General features: G+C 46.3%; 1 protein-coding gene and 1 long non-coding RNA gene across 2 annotated transcripts in view; one reads left to right on the top strand and one right to left on the bottom strand.

Moving 5' to 3' along the window:
* LOC310843965 overlaps positions 1–24,266 on the top strand; it is a 350,168-nt gene that overhangs the window by 259,155 nt on the left and 66,747 nt on the right. The window lies entirely within an intron of this gene.
* CDX2 (caudal type homeobox 2) lies at positions 30–23,770 on the bottom strand. Its single transcript, XM_083737356.1, has 3 exons — positions 23,164–23,770; positions 8,373–8,518; positions 30–879 (listed from the first exon to the last, which is right to left on the bottom strand). Exons 1-3 carry the CDS (start codon positions 23,666–23,668, stop codon positions 676–678), a joined length of 855 nt encoding a protein of 284 aa, XP_083593482.1. The 5' UTR covers positions 23,669–23,770; the 3' UTR covers positions 30–675.

The raw sequence follows: 24,266 nt of genomic DNA, 5'->3' as shown, positions 1-24,266 counted from the left end.
TGGCCTTCAGTGCCAACTTTGCGATCTCTTGTGCAAGCAATTTGTATCAAGCCATTTCTTTGGAGCATTTCAGCTGCTGCTTATCTCAATCTTCCCCCACGAGCTGTCATGTGCTCCTTTTGATATATCTAGAGTACCAGGAAAACAAAGTGAAATATGCTTTAACCCCCTCCCCCCCCCCATTTTATTTCGCCCACTAATATTTATCATTTGCTCAACAACATTGGTAATAAAAAAACAGGAATGACAAGAACAAACAAACAAACAAACAACAACAACAAAAGGCATTCCAGGCCCAGTTCCCTGAGATAGCAGTGTTTCTCATTTGCAAAGAGGAGTGTCAGTTGCGTGGCACCTACCACAAGCGTGGAAACAAAGTGAAGTCAATCATGGGGGTGGGGGAGTGGGAGAATCAAATCTCCTCCCCTCCCCTGTTGCCGCACAATGTGGGTTGATCACAGTACATTTTGTACAAATGCGCAGGAAACCAAAAGCTGGAGTGTGGTGCTGTGTATAGAGGTCCAGGTGGGACACAGAGCCACAGTGTCCCTGTATCGATTTCACCAATGGACCAGTGGCCTTTCCCCACCAGGGGCTGGTGTGCATGTGTGCCTCCCCTTCAACGAAGGAGAGCAGGACGTATCCAGCTACTCAGTCTTTTCTCCCCAGCGGCTGTCACTGTGCAGTGGCTGGCACTAAACCAGGAGCACTCAACACTCCCCCTCCATTGGGGCCGGAGCCGGTTGTCCCTGGCTGCATCGAGGACACTGGGCTCATGGGTTCTGATCCACTGTGCACACCCCCTGGCTGAGACTGTTGCAACTTCTTCTTGTTGATCTTCCTCTCCTTTGCCCGCCTGTTCTGAAACCAGATTTTCACCTGGGGGAAGAGGAAGACAAAATAAGTTCTAGCAACATAGTGCTATAGACCCATGAGAATGGCTCTCCCATTATCCCACTTGAAGATGCTGGAGATTGAACCTTGGAACAAGGCAGATCCTCTACCCCAAAGCTATGGTCCTTCTGCATTACGTGTTTCCTCAATATGTACTAAGAAGGTACTTTATGGACAACAGCTAAGACTGCATTCCTGTACATGCTTACCTGCGAAGGAGGTCCACAAATACAGTGGGACTTACTTCAAGGAAAGATTCAGAGGATTGGGCTGTTTGAGCAAAAAATCTTCCCGTCCTGCAGAAAAGGACAGGGAGTGGAGAATGTGTAGAAAGAGGGTGGGCTCCTCATAAATTCCTGAGAATCTAAGCTCTCCTTTTCAAAGCAGAAAGATAACATGTTTTTCAGGGGGAAGGAGGGAGCCAACAAACTTGTATTGTCATGGAGATGGAACATAATTTCCATATTGTTAAGTTTGCATCTTCTTAGCAAAACTGATAGGATCCTGAATTATTACATTATCTCTTTTTTTCTTCACACCAAAATGTAAAGATTACAGTCTGGCCCAAGTGATACACTTCTGAGCCCCTTTAATTCAGTGGAAGGGTGTTAAAGAGTGCATTCGGACATACCTAAAACACTTTAGTGTCTGCACTCTGGAATCACACTCATCCCAGTTTGAGGCCTACCATAGGCCTAATTAGGTTCCCCAGGCCAGGTCATTTTTGGGCTAGCCACACCCACATTTCTCAGGCATTAAGTCCAAGCAGGCTAAAGGAAGACTGGGCTCAGGAGAAACTGGTTCTGTAGTGTGGAAGAAGGAGCCAGTTACTCACAGAGCACATTGGCTGATGGGTGTGGTCCTACTCCCACCTTCTCCCAGGGCAGTTTTGCAACTTAAAAAAAAAAAAGATTGAGGTTTACAGTCAATATATATGTTTTCCAAAAAAGCACCCAGTGAACTTCTAGTGAAATAAATAACAGGCACTTTTAAAAATAGAAAATGACAGCACATGATCAATCTGAAGCACAACAGAGGGGTAGACATGACGACTAACCCACTGTTAGAGGATTTAGGCCAAGGGCTCCCAGACTGTGATCCGGGGACCATCAGTAATCTGCAAGCTTCATTCAGGCGGTCTGCAGCATGTCTGTGGATTTGTGGTTGAAGATAAGAGATAGCACACTATTTGCATTAAATGCTTACACTGCTTTTAAACTCAATTTTAACTGCTTCTTTTATTTCTTATGTTGTATCACTTTTTCAATTCTGTGGAATAGCATTCCTGTTGAAATACGACAGTTGCTCACTAGGTGCACATTCTGGAAATAATTAAAAACATTTTTGTTCTGAGGTACTTCCCAGCTGGATAAATGAGTCTTTACCATGAGTGTCCACTTATTAGGGCTTTAAGTCTTGTTTTAAATGTTTTGTTATTGTTGTGCCTTTAATTGTTCTTAATTATATGTAAATCACCTTGAGATAATAGTTTAGAAGGACAGTAGTAAATTAATCAAAATGGAGATAACAATAACGACACTAATACTAAATGCATAGATAAGAAATAAAAGAAGCAATAAAAAATACAATTAAAAATCATACAGCATCTAGCCCAGGGCATTACAATTGCTACCACAGTTAGAAAAAAACATTAAGTGGTCCACCAATACCCTCAATAATTTAATTTTTTTTAAAGTAGTCAGTGGGTAAAAATTAATTGTGGGGGGTGTGTGTGATTGGGAGGCTCAATTCACTGGACTGAAAAGTGTACACACCCTTGTTTTTAGATACATATGTACATAAACTTAAGCATGTTCTTAATTTTCCATGGAAATCAAACAAAGTCAAGTCTAATTCACTTGGACTGAATTGTGCTCCATGTTTATAAACTAATGTGTGAGCCTCCAGAGTTAAAATTTCAAGCAAACCAGGGCAATATTATTTCTTTGACTATGACATGTTCTTCAACAACATCTGTTGAAAAGCTAATAAAATATGATGACATTGTTACCAGGTGTTAAAATATAATATCAGAAGCAGAATTCCAAAATCTGTTGCAAGTCAATGCCTATACTTGGCGGGTATCAAAAGCAGAGAGTGTATGTTCAGCACAGGAAATTGCCTATGTCTCTAGATGGCTTCATTCAATGTAAGGGAGGCCCGTGACACACCTCCTTCCCACTTCAAGGGTCAGCCCTGTAGAAAAGAGCCTTGTTATGTGAACACAAGGAGCTGCCTTATTCTCAGTCAGAATTTTGGTCTGTCTGGTTCAGTATTGTCTATATGTTCACCTTTCCCCATAGTGAGGAAGACCTAAGGTGCCCAAAAGTATGTTAGTTGTGGGATGTGATACATAAGTCAAGTTCAACATTCCTTGTTTTCCTAGAGTGGACATGCGAGGGAATGTTTGGTCCAGTCAGTCGAAAACTTCCTGTTTCCTCCTGGTTGGGATATACTTCCTTTTGCATGTGACTAGAGGTGGGCGTGACCTTACTTGTCCAGGTAACCAAAAGGACAAGGCATGCTGCCACTCTCTCTCTCTCTGACTTCTTTCAGTTGTTGGAGCAGCAGCTTTTTAGCTAGAGAAACTGGAACTATCTTCATATGGGATAGATCCACATGTATATACTTTGTAACTAAGTCTGCCTTCAGGGATCCAACTGTGAACTGAATGGGTGAGTAAACTACTTTAATACACTTTACTCAAGATTGTGGAGTGTTTATTCTTTTAAGAGGGATATAAGGGAACTTACCATGAATCTAATATTGAGAGGTTTAAACAAGCCTGCAACCAACTATCTGCTGTGCTTTTAAAAGGGGAATGTAAAACTCTGCTAAATTATAGAACTTGCTAGCACAAGTTAGGAAGAATATTAATAAACAACATATCCTCTTCTGCCTCCCTGAACATTCCCACATTAGTGACCCCAGTTCTAAGTATAAGATCTGTATTGTGTTGTATGGTTACATTTTACATATATATTTTTTCTGCTGGCATTACACATATCATATTTTTTATTTAATTTTTACAGAGGTTTCTGTCCTGTAAGGATTTGCTGACACTTTCTTAGGGCTACCAATGACTGTATCCATCTTCTTGTCAACCAAAGCATTTGGGATATACCGTATTTTTCGCCCTATAGGACGCACTTTTTCCCCTCAAAAAATGAAGGGGAAATGTGTGTGCGTCCTATGGGGCGAATGCAGGCTTTCGCTGAAGCCTGGAGAGCGAGAGGGGTCCGTGCGCACAGACCCCTCTCGCTCTCCAGGCTTCGCGGACCTCTCCGCAAGCGGGGGGAGCGCTCCCGCTGCTTGCGGAGAGGTGCCTGCATGCGGAAGCCTGGGCGCGCTGAGCTCAGCGCGTCCAAGCTTCGCGGACCTCTCCGCAAGCGGGGGGAGTGCTCCCGCCGCTTGCGGAGAGGTGCCTGCATGCGGAAGCCTGGGCGCACTGAGCTCAGCGCGTCCAAGCTTCGCGGACCTCTCCGCAAGCGGGGGGAGCGCTCCCGCCGCTTGCGGAGAGGTGCCTGCATGCGGAAGCCTGGGCGCACTGAGCTCAGAGTGTCCAGGCTTCGCGGACCTCTCCGCAAGCGGGGGGAGCGCTCCCGTCGCTTGCGGAGAGGTGCCTGCATGCAGAAGCCTGGGCGCACTGAGCTCAGCGCGTCCAGGCTTCGCGGACCTCTCCGCAAGCGGGGGGAGCGCTCCCGCCGCTTGCGGAGTGGTGCCTGCATGCAGAAGCCTGGGCGCACTGAGCTCAGAGCGTCCAGGCTTCGCGGACCTCTCCGCAAGCGGGGGGAGCGCTCCCGCCGCTTGCGGAGAGGTGCCTGCATGCAGAAGCCTGGGCGCACTGAGCTCAGCGCGTACAGGCTTCGCGGACCTCTCCGCAACAACTCTCTTGGACTTTGAGAACGAAGGTGTGTGACTTTTGTAATATCCGCAAAGACTGCAGTTAGGGAGGCTGCCTGGGAAGTCTCTTAAGGTGATCGGAATGGAATAAACAAACTCTCCCTCCTGAGCATGTTGATATATACAAAGCAGCCTCATAACCCAATATGTGAACTGGATATATGAGCGCACATGGAGTTGTCATTTCCGGCTTAAATCTAAAACCCTGTCCAGGTGTGCCAAGATTCCATTGACACTAAAGGGATTTAAGCAAGTTCTCAGTGCTGCAGCTAGGTCATTTCAGACTCTGGACTTAAGGGTCAGAATGCCTCATGAGCATAGACAGAGCATACCTTCTCAGCACTGAATAACCACAATAGATTCTCCACACTTCTGTAGGATCACATTCCACATCAGAGGCGCTTTCCCCATCTCCCATCTTGCATGAAATGGGAAATGAAATAGTAAAGGCAGTGATATGGCCCTCATCGCTTTTAGATTGGCCATATTGTGTTGAAACGTTAATCCAATATTTCATATGTTTCTGGAGCCAAGCCCAGTGGCTTCCTTTGGTGAGCCAGTAGCCACTTGTTTCAAAGTAGTGCTGAAGATCCCTTAAAACTAGGGAAGGGGAACCTGTGTCCCTCCAGATATTGATGCCTGGCCAACAGACAACCCCAAGGATTATGTTCAAGAGATAGCGCCTAAAGCCAAAATTGTGTGTAGTCAAAACACATTAGGTTCAAATGCAGGTGGGATTACCAAACAGTTTTTTCCCCAGACACCCACCCCAATTTTAATGTTTTTTGTAGTTTTTTGCCAAGTGCATAAAGCTGAATGTGCACAAGTTAAATGCATGTAAATTGTGAATAATCTGTGTATCACTATTTGAATGAAAAGCAAGTGCAATTCTCAAGCCATGGACCCCAGAAAGGGGGTGGGGTGGGGAAGATGACAAAGGGACTTGCCCTCTTTGTGCATTTACCTACTATATTTATAAAGCTTCATTGCAATAAAGTATCAGTACACTCTGGAGAAAGCCCAACCAGTGAAAATAGAATACTCAAAAGAAAAAGAAAAATGGTTAATACTGCTTAAAATTACAAACTATAATCTCTACACACACACACATACCTCATTTTTATGTTTTGCCCAGAAATCATATCCTCTAAGGAGAAAGTGATGATACCTCTGGGTTTTGTGTAGTGAGTGAGAGTAACACTGCATATCATATGCTGAAAGGCACTTTTATCTTAAACGACTTCTTAAATTCCATAGCCAACATCTGGCATTATAAATAGGTTCTGGGCCAGTCAGGAACCTTGCTTGCAGTTTTGATTAAAGGCAGCCAACATCTGGCATTATAAATAGGTTCTGGGCCAGTCAGGAACCTTGCTTGCAATTTTGATTAAAGGCATCCAATTCTCTCTCTCTCTCTCTCTCTCTCTCTCTCTCTCTCTCTCTGTGTGTGTGTGTGTGTGTGTGTGTGTTTAATCACCTTGGCCTGATCAGGTCTATCAGATATTAGACCTTGGAACCTTTTCATACAAAAGTCTTCAGTGCAGCCCACAACACTTCCAACACACTCTGCATAAAATTGTGAAGCCACACAATGAGTGCTCGCATGGAATGAGTTCTCAGCCACATACCGTACCTGTTTTGGGAGTTGGCTTTTGGGGTGACAGTGCTACGTTGCACAGCAAAGCAAGTCCATGCGTACATAACAACTTTTTTTGGTTATCATGCTGAATGTTTAAAGAACAAATAACCTGCCAGAACTAAAAGGGTAGCGATGCTTTAAAAAGGGGTGGAGGTGCGGAGGACATCTAATTGGAGTGGATTGAACGGCTTGCCATCAAATTCATGGGGAGTTGACACTGTTCACAAAACATTGTGATGTGGTCTCTGCAGGGTGGTCTGCCGACCAAAATGTGACACCAGGACGCTTGCCCTAGATTGCACCATTCTCTTGGAAACGGATACATTCAGGGAAATCCTATGATTACAACTGATCAAAGGAGCAGAAGTGTTGATTTGTTCAAAATCATTTCCTTTGATTTGAGCTGGCTGACTCTGGAGTGAATCTTTGTACAAAATACTGGAAGTGTAGTGAGTTGTTCAAACCCCCATTCAGCCTTGAAACCCAATAATCTCCACCAGTTAGAACCTCATTGGGTCATTATGAGGATAAAAATGGGAGGTGGGAGAGCTTCGTACAAATGGAAGTGAGATGATATAGCCATGTAAATGAATGCCCCTCACTTCCACTGCCACAGAACTTAGCCTCATACCTACCTAACACTTTCAGCACAAGAACTTGAAAGGATGTTTTCAAAGGAGACACATAAACATACCTTTTAACCTGCATTTCTAAATGCATGCATTTCTAAGTTCATGCAGATGAGAAAGCCATTTTAAAATCAATTGCATGCTTTAAATCAGAGGTGGGGAACCTGTGGGCCTTCAGATGCTGAGGGACTGCAACCCTCTCAGCCCCAGTCAGCATGGTTAGTGGTAAGAGATGATGGGAACTAGGACCACCCCTGCCATTAGGCAGAGTGAGGTAGCTGCCTCAGGCAGCAGATTTTAAGTGTCAGGAAAAGGAAGCAAATTGTTAAGTTTATTTACTATGATTTTGCTCTCCAAGAGGCACTTAAGGGATTTCTTTGCTTCAGATGCTAAAATAACTTAGCTGGCCTGGGGTATTGTATGGCTTCATATTTCTGGAGCAAGAAAAAACACTGAGCTAGCCCTGATGAGAGTTGTAGTACAAAAAATTCTGCACTGAATAGTGTTAGGGTTAGCATTACAGGAGGAAGGGGTATAAAGAGCTGCAGTTTGTTGGAAGTTTTGTTCCTCTTCAATCAGGCCTTTAGCCAATTAATATTCTACGGGCTTTTGAATGTGTTTGTGGGAGCGGGGTTTTTTGTTTTGTTTTGTTTTTGTTCTAACTATTTAGTTGTGCTTTTATCTTGTATTTTTATCTTGTAAACTGCCCTGAGATCTTTGGATAAAGATAGTGATAGTAGTAGTAGTAGTATTTTAGCAAATAAGAAGTATAGCACACACAAAAAAATTAAGATACATTTTAAGGTTAGATTTATATCTCCCATATGAAAGTGAAAGCTGTGGTTTACAATTCCCTTGAGCCAAGCAATTTCTCTCGTTCCTTTGCCACTTAGCGTATACGCAATAAGCAGCCATAGCCAACTCCTGGCTTGCTGGCAAGTATACCTATAGAATAAGGCATCTCTAGACATTAGCTGACATACTTTTATTTAAAAAATGAGGCTTTTAAGAGAGCAGGTGGCACAATGAGTCAGTGCATCTGACTATTAAACAGAAGGTTGGTGGTTTGAGCCCACCCAGGGGTGAATTCCTGCATTGCAGAGGGTTGGACTAGATGACCCTTGGGGTCCCTTCCAACTTTACAGTTCTATGATTCATGGGAGGACCTTGGCCTGACTGCTTAATGGATTGTACTGATAGGTCTTTTTTTATGGACTGAAGCTAAAGCACCATGCCAAAGAGGATTTTCTGGGAGGCTGCAGGGGCCTTGGACATCTTACAGAGCAAAGAAATAGCCAAAGTCGCACCTGTCTCTCTGACAATCCCAGATTGGCTGCCAGTTCAGCTTTCCTCCGAATCGTGATGTAGCGGCTGTAGTGAAACTCCTTCTCCAGCTCCAGCCGCTGGTGATCTGTGTAGACCACGCGGTACTTGTCTTTCGTCCTGGTTTTCACTGAGGAGAGAGATGCATGTCCGTTAAAGGAAGTGCGATTACAGCACCATTTCTTTGGCGCATTCTTTGGACGGTATATTTGGAGAACGTTTGGCTTTAGCAAGAAGCTAGCCCCTGTGAAAAATCCCCATTAGTCTCTAGCAACTGAGGCTTCGGTAGACAGTTGACCAAAGCAAAACAAAACAACATTTCAAAATATCCATGCTTGGCATGTTTATGCAGGAGGGATTCCAATAACCCTGGGCCTTTACGGTTTCCAAAACTTAGGTCTTGCTTATTTCCACCCCATCCCCCAAACACAGCAGGTTAGAAGAGATCCCTCTTCTTCCTGCTAGTTTAAATTATAAGCCCTCAAACGTCTGGCTTCAAGAGGAAGTGATTTTCAAACAATGCAGACTTGTAAAAAGGAGGCAGCTGCTGGGTTTATGGCCCCCAAGCCAAACAGACACAAAAACACAACCGTAAAGCAATGCATTGGGGGGGTGCACCTTGATTTGTGCATCTGTATTATTATTTGGCACTCTGTAATTTGGCCTGTTATGACTTCTACAAACTTCCACTTACTAGGAATGGAGTCCCAAAACTTCAGTAGAATTAAAGGGTGGTATTGCACTAAGTGGAGCAGACCCATTAAAATTAATGGAACAAACTTAGTCATTTTCGTTCATTTCAGTGGGCCTACTTTTGAGTAAAACCTAGTGGAGTGCCGCTTCTCCAAGTAAATGTGTTTGGGAGAATAGCTCTCTGATATGCACAACTCAGATAAACAGGCAATTTAAATTTCAGTGGGAAGTATTTAATGCACGGACTTCATTTTTCAGTTTACTTTCAACATGCTTGAGTTTGGCTAGGTCTTGTCTCTGTGGTTCAATCCAGTGGGAGATTCTCCTGCACTCATAAACCCCCTTGAAATGAACTGAAGCTGCAGGCAAGCATAGTTCATCTCATGTGTGCAGTCTCACTAGATCGTTTACGAAGTATCAAAACAAGCCTAGGTAGTGCGGGGTTTTTTTTTTTGTAAAGGCTTGTTAACAGTTTTACCTTTGTCCCCAAACAGATCACTTAATATTGGAGATCAAAGTATCAGTCATTCAAATTGTGCTTAACTTATATCACAATAATAAACATTTTTAGAACCTGGGAATCAAGTCCCAACCGTTTCATCACTTATACAAATATGTATAAACTCAGGCCTCCCCTTTCCCAGGTCTGATGCTCAACTTTCTGTTAAGCAGTGCTCTCTTAAGTCACAACCAAACTAAAGTTTAGCCATTTTAATTCCCATTTATTTCAAAGGCGTGGGTGGGAGAGTTAAATACATGTTTTGCCCTATTTCCAATGAATTCTATTTCACAGAATTGTAGAGTTGGAAGCGACCTTGAGGATCATCTGCAATGCAGGAATATGCAGCTGCCCCGTATGGGGATGGAACCTGCGATCTTTGTGTTATCAGCACCACACTCTCACCAACTGAGCTACTTCATTGCCTTTTTACACAAACCACCACCAGCAAATTGTGTGTCAGTGTGCAATTTATAAAATATATATAATTCATTACTTGGTCAAGAAGTAATGTGCTATACTGTTTATTTTCTCATTAAACTGCATATCACATATATCACATTTCCCCATAAACTATTCCCTCTTTAGACATGGGCTATCTACTAAGATGGACGCAGGTGGCGCTGTGGGTTAAAGCCTCAGCACCTAGGACTTGCCGATCAAAAGGTCGGCGGTTCGAATCCCTGCGGCGGGGTGCGCTCCCGCTGCTCGGTCCCAGCGCCTGCCAACCTAGCAGTTTGAAAGCACCTCCGGGTGCAAGTAGATAAATAGGGACCGCTTACCAGCGGGAAGGTAAACGGCGTTTCCGTGTGCGGCTCTGGCTCGCCAGAGCAGCGATGTCACGCTGGCCACGTGACCCGGAAGTGTCTCCGGACAGCGCTGGCCCCTGGCCTCTTGAGTGAGATGGGCGCACAACCCCAGAGTCTGTCAAGACTGGCCCGTACGGGCAGGGGTACCTTTACCTTTACCTTTATCTACTAAGATAGGAGGATAAAGTTTTGTGGTATTGTGGTTGGAGTCACAGTTAAATTGGATGTGGGGTGGTGGAGGAGGAGTGTACACCTCTAGTAATGGAAATTTGACACACATAAAATCTGCAGACGCTCCAAGGAGGAAACATTTGGATTTCTCACACATCTGATGTATGATGTGTTGTCCTTAGTTTGCAGGTGTATACATGGGTACAGAGGCGAAAGATGTAAACAATGGGGCCAAAGGTCGTGACATGCAAGAGGCATAATAGTCTGCAACATTTCAGTGCAAAGATCAAGTGCCCATAAAGATAAGTACGTTCACAAAATGGTCATTTCCACAAACACACTACAGTACAATAAATCTATTCACATTTTAAGGAGCCACAAGACTGTTGTTGTTGTTTTTCCTGGAAATGACTAACATGATCACCCTTCTGGAAGCGGTGTTGCCCTGCTCTCCACTAGCCTTTGCAAAACAGAGTGGGCAAAGCAAAGGCTGTTTGTTTGTTTGTATTTAAACTGTGAGGCAGCTGCTTCCTGGAAAAGAAAGTAGCTGTCTGGTCCTTGAAGGCAAAGACCTCTGAAACGGAATCCACAAATTAAAACTTCAGATACACGTACTTTGTTATCTATGTGCAGTCAAATACATATCCCCATTAAATATGACTCCTTTTTGGCAGAGGCTGCCTTGCCATGGTTATCTGTGCCCTGGTAACCTTTAGATTAGACTGTGGCAGTTCAATGTAGGTGAGGCTGCCTTTGAAGGTTGTCCAGAAACAATGGAGATGCACGATAACTACCTGGAATCTTTATGGAATGCTTTCCCCATGAAGGCTTGCCAGGCACCCACTTTGTAGCCTTTTTGGTGTGAGGCTAACAGAGCAATCCAAACCAGGTCTACGCAGAGGTTAAGTCCCATTGAATTCAGTGAGGCTTACTCCTGGGTAAGGGGGGCTAGGAGGGGCGCTAGGATTGCAGCCTAAGACATAAATGCTTACCCAGACATTTGAATCTTATGTATGTTTTAAAGGGTTTCCTCTGTTGTGTTTTATATTTCATTGATTGTACACTACCCATCAGTTTCTTAGTAACATGAAGGGTGCTATAAGAATTGTTAAGTGTCGATTAGGAATATACCACACCAGTTCTTGAACAGCTGCACTGGACCCTAGTTCATTTGCAGGGCAGAATTCACAATGCTGGCATTGATGCTTCAAACTCTTCCTGACTTGGCACCAGGACCTTGAAGGACTTCCTGCCACCATACCAACCTGCCAATAGACGAAGGTCATGATCACGGAAGGGTGTTCTGCAGGTGCCTTCATCAAAGGAGATGAAGTGGATGGAACCAGGAAATACAATCTTCTTGGTGGTGGTACTCCACCTTTGAAATCTCTCTCCAAGGAGAGCCTTTTTAAAACTTGGAATTAAGTCACAACAATTTCCTTCCTTGGCACCTATATTTGGCTGTGTGTGTGTGTGTGTTTTAAAAAAAAAGCCCTAAATTTGCGTTGATTATAAATCACTCTCTTTCCTGTTCTATTTTTATTATTATTTTATAGCTGTAGTTATTTGTATTATGCAATTTAGTTTCATGTTGTTTAAACTGTGCCTTTAAAAAAAAAAAATTGAAAGGTGAGATCTGAGCTTATTAGTAATTATGAAGTGATTTATGTGGCTCCACAACAAGCACTCTTGCTTATCAATAAAAGTCCATGTAAAACAACTGACTTCCTTCCAAAAAACATGGAGGCATCAGTGCCATTCCCAGCAAAAGGACTGAATTGATTTAAATATCCAGGCAGGGACTATCTGGCTGGGAGATCAGCTCTTTTCTCCTGCAGTTTCAAGGGATTGGAAAGCTTTGATTTAAACACTGCCACTTGTAAATGAGATAAACCACAAGAAACAATATCCTATGATTCTATAAGGTGGGTTTTACTCAGAAGGCCTTCAAAAGCCCGCTTAGGAAGGAAGCTTAATTTACACCAGTACAGTATTTCTTATTGCAAGTCATGTGCTGAGATGGCAATAGGAACGGGGCAATCCACAAAGTCAATTTTATGACGAATGTAGGAGCTCTACAGTCATTTAAGCCACGGCTTTTTCAAGCAGAGCTATACACAAACACATTTGGGCCAGAGTAAGAAGGAGTGACTTCTACCTAAATTTCAATTTCCCCTCGTTTGAAGGTTTATCTATAGATCTATCTCGTAATAAAACGTAAATGCAAGAACTTGCCAATTCCAGTACTTTTCTACATTTTTTTTCTCCTCCTAAAAGAACCCTGACTGCCCCATTCGCTGGGGAATTTATTCCCAGGATAGCTGGCCAAACCAGGAGAATAAACTGCGCCATGACAATTTCAAATTCACTGCGCTTCCCAAATTCACTGCGCTTCCCAGGCAGCCCTCCAGCGCGTCTGTTTGCGCCTGGCCTTTGGTCTTTTCTCCCGCTTCTCGTTTAACTGGTTCTCTTCTTAAACAGACCCCCACCCGCACCACAAATAAATAGAGAGATCTGAGCTTCTTCTGCCTGCCTGTAGGTGTTTAATGGCCGGCAGGCTGGCTTTGGTGAGGCTAAACAAAAACAAAAGGGGCAGAAAGGCGCGGCCCCTGCAGCCCCCAGACAAAAGCTTCCCCGCCACGAAGACAAGGCTGATCAGAGGGAGCTCCCTGGAGCCGCTCAATGGAGAACACGAGCGCCGACAATGCGCTACAAGGCGATCTTATCAAAGCGAGGAGCCTCCGGAACGCCCCCGAATCGCAGGCGCAGGCGGGTTGCCTGGAACAAATGGGCGGCAGGCGCTTTCATTCTCCCCTCGCGCTCTGCGCGGCGCATTTGAATGGAGACAGGCAGGTCCCTTCCCCTCCCCACTGCGGGAAAGGAAGAAAGGGGTTCGGAAGAGGTTGGGCCCCTTGAATTCAAATGCATCTGGGGGGTGGGAAGCAGGGAGGGGGCTCCTAATAAAACGCAGAAGACCTAGTCTTCCCAGTTTCAGCCAAATTGCCCCCTCCCTTTGAAAATAAAACAAAAAACACAGTAGATGGGGGAAGGGGCGTCCAAAACAGGACAAAGGAAGCGGTCTTCCACTGGGCCAAAAAAACATTGTTGCATCTAGCTCAGTGCTGAGGACACTGGCTGGCAGCAGTTTCAGGCTCTTTCCCAGATGCTGGGGAGAGGAGCTAGAGCGTTCTGCAGGTCCAAGCTCTGCCTCTGGGAGTTTATAATATGACTCTTCTCCAATTGAGGGAGATGCCAAGCCTGGTGGATCAGGCCAATGGATCCATCAGCCTGTTTTCACAGCAGCCATGCAGGTTGGGCCACCTTGTCCCTGAGAGGGGGCAATGACAATAAAGATATTATTATTATTATTATTACACTTCCCCCTAATCTGAGCAAAGTTGGAAAGGGAGAGAAACATATGGCAACCACTTTTCCCAAGCCACAAAAAATGATCTTCTTTTGTCAAATTATTTAAATTAATTTTCAATTACAAAAGTCCAATATACTCCATATTATATCAATACCAGATAGCAATCCAAATACCAATCAATTACACAATTTATGTGGCCTCCCACCTGCTGTACTTCAAGGTCTGATTCCCTTTAATTCTGCCTCCAGACTAATTTTCAAACCAAATACAATCCACTCTTGATAAAATGACATTCTTCTTTAAAACTTTTTAAAACCACAAGCCCATTCAGACTTGGACTTGGGGTCAGGAAATCTGTTCTCCTAAAATGGCAGAAGCATTTCAAGGCAACCCTGAAAGGCACCCTATAAATATAGTTTGGGGTTTTGTTTTGCATTTATAAGCAATAATCATTTCTAAAGGGTCTGAGCATGTGCAATGCACATTTTCCACATTATTGATAACAGCAGCCTGAGCCAGTGGCGTAGCGTGGGTTGTCAGCACCCGGGGCAAGGCAAGTAATTTGCGCCCCCTAACCCATGGATTTGCGCCCCCTAACCCGTGGATTTGCGTGCCCTAACCCTAACCCCCAGATGTTGCGGCCGGTCCCCCCTGCACCCCCCACGCTACGCCACTGGCCTGAGCTATTGTGGTATCTCAGGTCTGATGGGTTTTTTAATAAGATGGAAGACCCAGATCCAAACCACAACTTTACAGAATTGTTGTCCAGGTTAAAATAATGCAATTATGTGACTATGTTGAGTAAAATCAATCAAGGACCAATTAAGGCTTTTAGGGGAATGAACACCTCAGTTCAAAACTGGAACGCAAACCCAGCCACACTATTCTGTGGATGAGGTCACTCATATCAGATATCATACCATATCAGCCTTCACCAACTTGGTGCCCTCCAGATTTTCTGAATTACAACTTCCATCAACCTGGGAATCCAGAAGATTTGTGAGGCAACAGATTTATGAAGTCTGATACACAGTATATTCACACAAACGTCACTGCCTGCAGTGACTTTCCCCAGCGAATCCCAGGATCTCGCTAACTGAGAGAGAGATTCGGAAGACAAATGATTTAAGACAGAATGAACTCGTAGAATTGCCACTTTTTGTTTATTTGTTTGGGTTGCTGTTGTTTTTAACCCCAAGTCCTTACGCTTTTTTAACACCTGGTGAGTGACACCCCAAACATTTAAGAGACCAGCCGTTTCCCGCAAGTGGGGGAAAACTTTGTCTGCTTGGGAGCAGGGCATGAGCAGGGAAGGAAGACAGCCTTTAAGAACTAGGTAGAGCTTAGAGAAGAGAAAATAATGGCCCTGATCCACTGGAAAGTTTCCCTGGATTGTGTCGGAATGAAGACATGTCAGTTAACCATTTGCAAATATTTTGTCAGACTCTCAAGACAGGAGAAAAATAATAGAAGCTTCTTTCTGATTTGACTGCTATGTATTTAAGTGATCTCTCTCTCTCTCTGGGATTTTTAAGAGTGATTGCCAATGTTAGTTATACTCAGAGTAGACCCATTGAAACCAAAGGACTTAAGTAACTTTAGTCCACCAAAACAAAAAAAATCCTTCCAGGAGCATCTTAAAGACCAACTAAGTTAGTTCTTGGTATGAGCTTTCGTGTGCATGCACACTTCTTCAGATACCACCAATTAGTCCACCAATTTCACCCTAACAGTACAATCCATGTCTACTCAAATTAAGTCCTATTGCATTTGATGGGGCTTACTCCCAGGTAAACCTGATAAAAACTGCAGCCTGATGATTTTGCATTGCATTATGTAAAGGTGCATTTAAAGTGTTTAGTATTGTACTAATTAATGTTATTAGTGTGACAGCACTCTCGCCTTTGGGAACTCCCTGCCTATTGACAGCAGACAGGCAGCTTCACTGTACCTTTTTTCAGTGCCTGCTCAAAACATTTTTGTTTAAGCATCCAGGTTTGTTAAATTTTGGCATGTGTTTTAATCTGGTTTTTAGTTTATCACTAAAACATCGTATTTTTTTGAATTTTTAAATAGCTGGTTTTAACTGTTTCCTCGACTTACATTTTTTATTTTTGTAAACCACTTTGTAGTGGGGTTGTTTTGTGTTCTGGTTTTTACAATCAAAATGCATATACGTTTTAGGAAATAAAGAAATGATAGAGATTCTGTGATCACCACGTGGGACCCACATAAATAATAATGCCTCCTAGAGAGGACTGCAGAAAATCAACCACTGGTTTGCTTGGGGTGAAGATACAGGGTGGGCAGGAGAGAGATTTTCCCTGTTGATCTACTGCGGAGAATTTTGCAATCCACCCAAGGGCCTGTTCCCACTCTCAGCTGCTGCAGCCACCAACACTCCCCCCCTTCCCCCACCCAGGAAAGAGAGAGAGAATGAGAGAGGAATGGCAGATTTCAATATTGACTGCGAAAGTTTCTGTTCCACCTCCCTCTCCTTTCTCTTCTTTTCCGGTGAGGGGCGGTCAGGGAAGGGGAAAGGGGGGAACAATAGCAAGGAAGGTGTATATCAAAGCAAGATAGGTTTAAAGCCCCCTCCTCATGACAGATGAGGGTCTGCCAAAGAGAAGGGAGGAACAATATTAGCATCACAAGTAAGGCGAAGGGGGCGCTTGCAGGACCCTCTGGCCCTCTGTGACCTTTTCCTAGGGTATTAGCATCCGAGGTTGCTTCTAAGGTTGCTATTCTAAGGACACTCACTCAAGAGCAGGTCGCGCTGATCTCGGTGGGACTTTCTTCTTAATAAGGATGGTGAAGGGTGTGCTGTAGGATCAGCCTTCCCCAAGCTGGAGCCCTCCAGCTGTTTCGGCCTATCTAACTCTAGCTGAGATGGATGCTTTAGCTGAGATTGCAGGGGGGTTGGACTAGATGACCCTTGGGGTCCCTTCCAGCTCTACTTTTCTATGATTCTAACTCCACTCAACCCCCAGCCCAGCATCTGCTTGTAGAGCCTCAGAATGGCAAAGGCCAGTGCTGGATTTAGGGTGGTTCCTCTAGCCGAGGGGGCGCAAAATAATAAAAATAACCTCTATTTAGATGGGTACCTATGGAGAAGATCCATTTAAAAAGCAGCTGTACCAAAAGGAATTATTGTGAAAACAAGAAATATTTAGGGTATGTGTGACGAGTTTTGTCCTCACTCAAGGCACTATACTATCAGTCGGCTCTTGCAAAGGCTACTGTAGATGCAGGACCTCCTGCTACAGCCATGATTTCTATTTATTATTTCCAATCTACACTTTCATTAAAAGAATATCATGGTGGTATGGAAAGTATAGTAATGAAACCAGCAAAAAGCACCCACGAAACTTTAATAAATACCAACTGGTTAAGAAGAGAACATTCATACTGCAAAGGCCCTTCTAAAACAATGTAGTTTTCAGAGCAGCTCTGAAAGAAGGGAGGAATGGTTTCTGGCAAACTTCCACTGGTGGGGAGTTCCACAGGCCCTGGCTCAATCTGTAGTGAAGGCCAACCCAACCTCAGAGGTGCAGGGAGCCACCAGAAGTGTCCCATCTGAGCATCTCAGATGACTGAGGTGGAGCATAAGGAATCAGATGGTCCCTAAGGTCCTTTGGGTCTGAGTTGTTTAGGGGCTTGTGAATTAACACTAGTACCTCAAATCTGTTTCCCATTCACCCCCATCACTTCTGTCTCCCTCTCTCATGGGGATAATAACACAGGCATATAAAGTCAGCCAGTACTTATATGTGAGTGTTATTAGTCATTCCCACATTGCAAAAAGTGAGTTCATGGCAGAGTTGAGGTGTATGTTGACCAGGTCTCACTAATGTATTGGAATTCAGATTGTTATATTCTGGTCTAACTAGTTGCACTCAAACACACTTTGGGGTGAGATATCTCTTTACAGCAGGATCCTGTGCATATCTACTCAGAAGAAAGCCCCACTGAGTTTGATGTAGGGTTGCAGTCTCCGTTCATCTCAAGGGCATGGTCCAGTCAAAGGGGAACAATTTCTTGGCTCTCAGTGGGAGAGTCAAGCACAACATAGGATCCTGTTTGGTTTCAGTGGGACTTGCTCACATGTAAGGTGTATAAGGCTGCAAGCAGAAGTTTGCAACAAACCAATAGAGGTAACCTACAGGAATTAAAATTAATGGTACTGGCAAGCACTTCCCTAGGTCCCAAAGGAGAAGGGGGGAACTTTCAAATGTTGTTGGACCACAACTCCCATCAGCTCCAGCCAACATAGCCAACATCTGGCAGGCCACAGGTTCCACATCTCTAAATTAGGAGGTGCAAATAGTCAGATCCTAGATACGTTTACTCTGGAGTAAATAACAAGCAATACAACCTTCCAGGGTTTCAGAGAGGATTTTTTCTCTGAACCTTGGGACACTGAACCTGGAGGGCGGGTTGCATACCAAGAAGATGCTACTTCCCATTGTGTTCAAATGTGCTTACTCTGGAGTATGTACAGTCAGAGGCAATGGGAAGCCCACCAAGACACTCCCCCCCCCCAGCTATGCAGAACAGACTATGGAAAGGAGGAGATCTTTCTTGAGGAAAGGAAGCAGATGGATTGCATATCCGTGGCTGGGTGGACAAGCCCTGGTCGCTGCCCTACGGGGCTGCAGAAAAGGCTGCCCAGACGCGAATCAACTCCTCTCTGCACGGATTATTAGCAGCCCAGCGGCGATGGGCATCTAAAGGTATGCACTGCCCAATGAGTCAGAAATCAGTGCACAACCAACCGCGCGCACCGGCCAATGATTTAAGGATGAAGCCCGGTATCAGCTCGATGGGAAAGCGACCTGCAGGAAGGCCAACGCGCGCGGAGGAGCGCAGGGGACCCCCGTTGCCTCTTATTCTTCTCAATCCAGAAAAAGTGCTAGATCAAGCTGATCCCACGGGATCTTCAGATCAGCCTCTTGCGTACAAGAACGATGCCTTTGCCCGTCAGTTAAGAGGTTAGGAAGCCAAGCGGCCGCGCACAAACTGGATCGCACTTTCCTCTGGCGAGGGGCCGGAGAATCAATCTCTTCACTACAAGCTCATGTAGATTTTATACCACAGGGCCCTCCTGATGCTGTTGGACCAGCTCCCATCAGCCCCAGCCAGCATGCCCAATGGTCAGAGATTAGTAGACTTGTAGTGCAATAGTCACAAGTTCCCCATCTCCAAGCTGGGTCCTAAAACAGTTCTCACAAACTTGGGTCTGGCATGTTCATCTGTAGAAAACGAATCTCTGCCGGGAGAAAACTAGCAGTTCAGGAAGAAGACTAGGCAAAAGTTTCCCAGCATGCTACTCAAGGAATCTGTTTTTCACATGGACGATTATTCCCTCATCCAAAATCTGAAGTAGGTACAACCCAGGCAATAGCCCTTGCATCTCAGTGACAACTATAGACTGCTTCTGAATTCATAGTCTAATGTGGATCCGGGTCATTCAGTGTGCGCCCGTGTCTTTGAAGCTGCAAATACCCTGATTTTAAAAACAAACAAACAAACAACCACCGGAAGTTCTCCTGCGCAAGCCTAGTTGAAAATTCAATGGGAGCAGCAGCGCAAAGCCTTGCCAAACTCGGATTCATTTTAACGCGTCTTGCTCAAGAGAACTTTCCAGTCGTTGAAGCTGGTTCCTTGCGAGTGTCCTCACTTCCCAGTTGGTTTTCTCCTGAGACTGAACCTTCGCTAGAATTAGTGAGCTCATCAGAAGAACATTGGAAGCAAATGGACCTACATTCGCAAGTGAAGTGCACTGCAAGAACGTGGAGACTTCCAGGGCCTCTGGGATTATACAACCAGTTTCCATTAAAGCAAATATTTCAGGGTCAAGGCAAAACAAGAATGCATTAGGTTAAAATAAGAGGTTCAATATTGTTCTGACGTTCCGACCCTACATACATTTTATCTTTTCGTGTGACCAATTCTACCACTCTCTAAACTCTCAATATTTTATCCACGGGATTCTGAATGGATGACTGTATCATGGACTTCAAAACACTGCTCATGGAAATTATATAATTCACCAGCTCAGCCCTAGGATAGAAACCGGATCCTACAGGCATTACTCAAGAGTAAACCCTGGGGATTTTCATGAAACTGCCTTCTGTTTCGGATTAGTAGAAGGATTATAGTTTTAAAAACGATTCCAGTCCGGCTGAATTCCAAAACGTGTGCCTCAAGACGGCCCTAAATAATGTGCCTTACGCTTCAATTCTAAACTTAAATTTATCTGCAAGTAGATTACATTACTTGATTTTCAACCGCTCCTCTTGAGTGCTTTCACTGCGGGGCACCGCTTTCCCTTGTCGGAAACGATGTATATGCGAATTTAGTGGTTTTCTTTTAAATATTGACAATAAGGAACAAAGGTTGTTTTTTTTTTAAAAAAAGGAGTTGCATATTTGCTCTTCAATACCACCACCATCACTGCCCCCCATTTCGCAAATACACCAAAATTTCCAAAGCAAGGCTCCCCGACTCTCTGCGGAGCCGCCAAGCGGGAAGTCCCAGAAAACTCCCTGCTTTCTACGGTCGCGCGTCCCCTGCGCAGGGCAGCAGCCAATGCGTCGCTCAGATCCCTGAAACACACACAGTCAGCAGGTCATCCGGCTTCAAATATCACTAGAGAAGCAACGTCAGCCGAGGCCCTCTCCTGCTCCTGGGCTTTGATCCTTGCTCCCGGAAGGGTGTTCTCAGTTGTCTAATTAACGCCAGCAACTTGACGCGTAAAGAACAGAGGTCCACACATCGGCCTCAGCCATCCGTGGCCGGCTCTCTGTTGTTGTTACACACACACACGAGCTAGATTCTCCAGCGACAATCCCCCACGGAAATCCCCACGCCACCATTATGGTACAATCCGAAGCATATTCACTTTGGTTTAACTCCCACTGAATGCAATGGGACTTGCTTCCTATACAGGCTGCAATCCTTCATAGACGTTGCCCACAGCGGGGACTTACTTCCGAGTGAACATGCCTGTGATTTGCGCTATTAAGTGTGTTTATTAGGATTGCAGCTTTTCAGGGGGTTCCCGAGCTTTTAATTTCTGCCTGGGTCATGCCTCCCGCGTTCATCTATGTCCGCCTATAGATTTGGAACACATTCAAGTCTCCGGGGCGCTGCGCCTCGCCATAGTATCCCATCCTCACAAAAACCCAGCGACGAGAGAGGGGAGATAGCTACCTATTCTGCGAAGCTGGATGGAGACACCGGTCCGGGGACCACCGACAACTAAAACCACAGATCTTCCCGCATCAAGTAATCCTGGCCTCACCTACCCTACGATCAAAGTGACGGTAAGGAATGTCATTAGTACAATAGGCGGAGCGCGTAGAGCGCTCGAAAGAACCCTTACAGAAGCCAAATTATGTATATTAGCGACAAAGGAGCATAAGATCTGCCTTATTCAGAGTCAGACCATTGGTCGCATCTAGCTCAGTGCTGTCTACACTGGCTGGCAGAGGCTCTTCAGGGTTTCAGACACGGGACATGCCGGGGATCGAACCCGGGACATTCTGCATGCAAAGCAGGTGATCTCCCACGGAGCTACGGCCCTTTCCCCGAAAGAAAACGTCGGTGGGAAACCCCCCTGCAGATTGGAAAGGCCTTAGGGGGACAGTTCCTGCCAGCCACAAATTTCAGCTCGGCGGCAGTCCTTGGATTTATATATGGGGCTTGACCTCGCCAGGTTGAGAAGCTCCATGAAAGGGAAAGTCCCATTAATTTGCAACGGGACGGATTTCCCAGGAAATGTGTGCGTGTGTCTCGTGTGTTTCGAATGGCAGTTTTAGTGCCCACATGCTTCAGTTTAACTGGCTCGGGCGATAAAGATGCCTGTCTCCAATCAGATCTGTAGTTTTGTACAGTCTGGAAACTCACCAGCCCAACAGGAATGAATCGCGGAGGAAATAGACCAGGATGGAGAGAGTCTGAGAACCTTTCTGGTGACAGCCCGGCTCATCCAGGCTAAATCTGTGAAATAGTTTAAACGGTATTGAAGAAGCGCAGTTGCAGAGGGGATCGTGAACGCGCAATTTCATTTAGAAGGAAGTGCCCCTGCTTCCCACGGGATTTACTTCCATGTAAATCCTGAGCTGGGATCCTGGCACAAATGTAGGGCATATCAATTCAGACGGGGTGGATCTGAGATTCATGCTCCCCTGAAGGGCAAAACACCCGTAGGTTTTAAGAACTGTAGAGAGTCACGAAGTTCAGTTTTGTGGATTGCAGTTCGTGGATTTGCAGCCTGTTAAGTTTATTTGCCGCCGCATTTACACTCAGATCCGAACCAGAGAATGTGCCGGCTCGCTCTTTGTTCTTTTGCCCACTATTAATGAACTACCTTCCCCAATATTTAATGCACAAATCTGGCTCAATCCTGGCCTTGTCAACTCAGGAGTGAAGTCCCGCTGCTTTCACTGGGATTTTCTCAGTGTAAGCCTTTACCTCGGAGCAAATGCCTTTTAAGGGGAGGCAGAGGTATAATAAATTGACAGGGCGAGGTATTCCCAGCACGTAAAGCGCTACTGACGCCAGCGGACTTACTTCCGATAAAGTTTATATGGAATCTGGAGTAGCGCGCGGCTTTCAAATTTAGCAGGAAATAATCTTCGTTTTTAAACTGTCACGGCCTTAGGCTAGCACAAGAAGCCTATTGATGATTGCATTCGTTTTAATGGTTCGGCTTTACGAGGGAACTGGATACTAAAAGCAAGCAGGCGCGCGCAGGACGGCCCAACCCTCCGGCCTCACAGCGCTGGCGATCGGCTCCACCATCCCTGCAAGACCCGCCAACCCTGGATCCAGACCGAATATATGCATATTTCCAAAAGAAGGCTCCGTAGGATGGCTGTCTCGCTTCAATCCGAGAGAGATCCTCACACCAGGCCGTAGGTCCCCGACCAAACACCCCCGCACCGGGCTCAATTTGATCGAGGTGTGCGCGTCACCTTAACCCTTGAAACGAGCAAGACCAGCCGCGATCCTTTCCAGAGTCCTTGCTTTCTTAACTCTTCCCTCTTTCCCCTCCCACGGCAACCGGGCCCCGGCGCTGGTGCAGAGTGCCGAGCCCCACTGAACAACTTCCGCCCGCTGCGCCTGTAGGTGATGAGGTGACCGGGCTTCCTCCAGGCCTGCGCCCCACAGCCCCTTTCTCCGGACACCCAACGAGCCGCCCTTCCCTGCCCCTCCTCCTTCCTTACCGGGTCCCCCTGCCGTGGGTTTCCTGATCCAGTCGCAGGGGTTCCGCCTCTGGCCGCCGGGAGAAAGGTGCTCGGCGCCGGGCGGCGAGTTGAGCGGCTGCATCAGCCCCCCGGAAGCGGGGACTCCGCAGGGGGGCGCCGGCGGTCCCTGCGCAGGGTGGTGGTGGTGCGGGTGCGGGTGGTAGTCCCCGACGGGGCTGTAAGCCAACCCTGCCGCGCCGGAGGGTCCGTGCACGGCGTTGGCAGCAGCCCCAGGGACGCCCCCCTGCCCGTAGCCGTTCCAGTCATCGCGCAAAGGCGCCCCGTAGGCGCCGGGCCAGGGCGATCCCGGGGACTGCGCGTTGTCCAGCCCGATCCCGGCGGGCACATGGTAGGCGCCGTAGTCCGAGTACTGCGGGGCGCCCACGAAGTTCTGCGCCGCCGCCAAGTTGAGCCCCCCGGCGTGGCGCACCGAGCCCGGGTACATGGAGGCGCCGTCTTTCTCCAACAGGTAACTCACGTACATGGTGGCCGGAGGCGAGGGGCTCTCCTCCACATACTGCTGCGAGGGCGCCGGCGATGGGCTCCTGGCCTCCCTTCCCTGGGGGGGAACCCGGTGCGTTGCGAGGTTCGGCGCCCTCCCTGTGGGCGCAGAGGAGCCGAGAGCGCAGCCGACGCGCGGTGGTCAGGGAGCCACCGGCTCCATCGGCCTGCCAGGCTCGCCGCGCTCGGGACGAGGCTCCGCGCTGTATGTTGACAAGGCGCTCTGAGCAATGGCCAGGCCAGGCCAGCACCCAAGGCAGGTGACGTGGAGAGGTAGCGCGAGGGAGGGGAGAGAGGGAGGGAAGGAGGGAGGGAGGGAGGCACCCGGGTAATATAGCTGCTCCAAGCCCCCAAAGAAGATTTGCATTTAAAAAGATAAGGCAGAGGGCAGCGACCTGATCACAGAGACATATTCGGGCCTTTATTGTTTAAGAGCTTCCTTCTCCCATTGCAACCTGGTGCACTTTAACCTCCAATCACAGGTTCAAAGAATGGGAATCCGAAGAACTTGCAAAAGGGAGAGCGGAGCGAAGGGGCGGGTGGGCGATGGGCGAAGGTGGAAGCGCACCGAAGGTCTGGAA

This window comes from Podarcis gaigeae (assembly GCF_964106915.1).
Source record: "Podarcis gaigeae genome assembly, chromosome: 4".
NCBI lineage: Eukaryota > Metazoa > Chordata > Lepidosauria > Squamata > Lacertidae > Podarcis > Podarcis gaigeae.
This window is presented reverse-complemented; position numbering and strand designations above follow the sequence as displayed.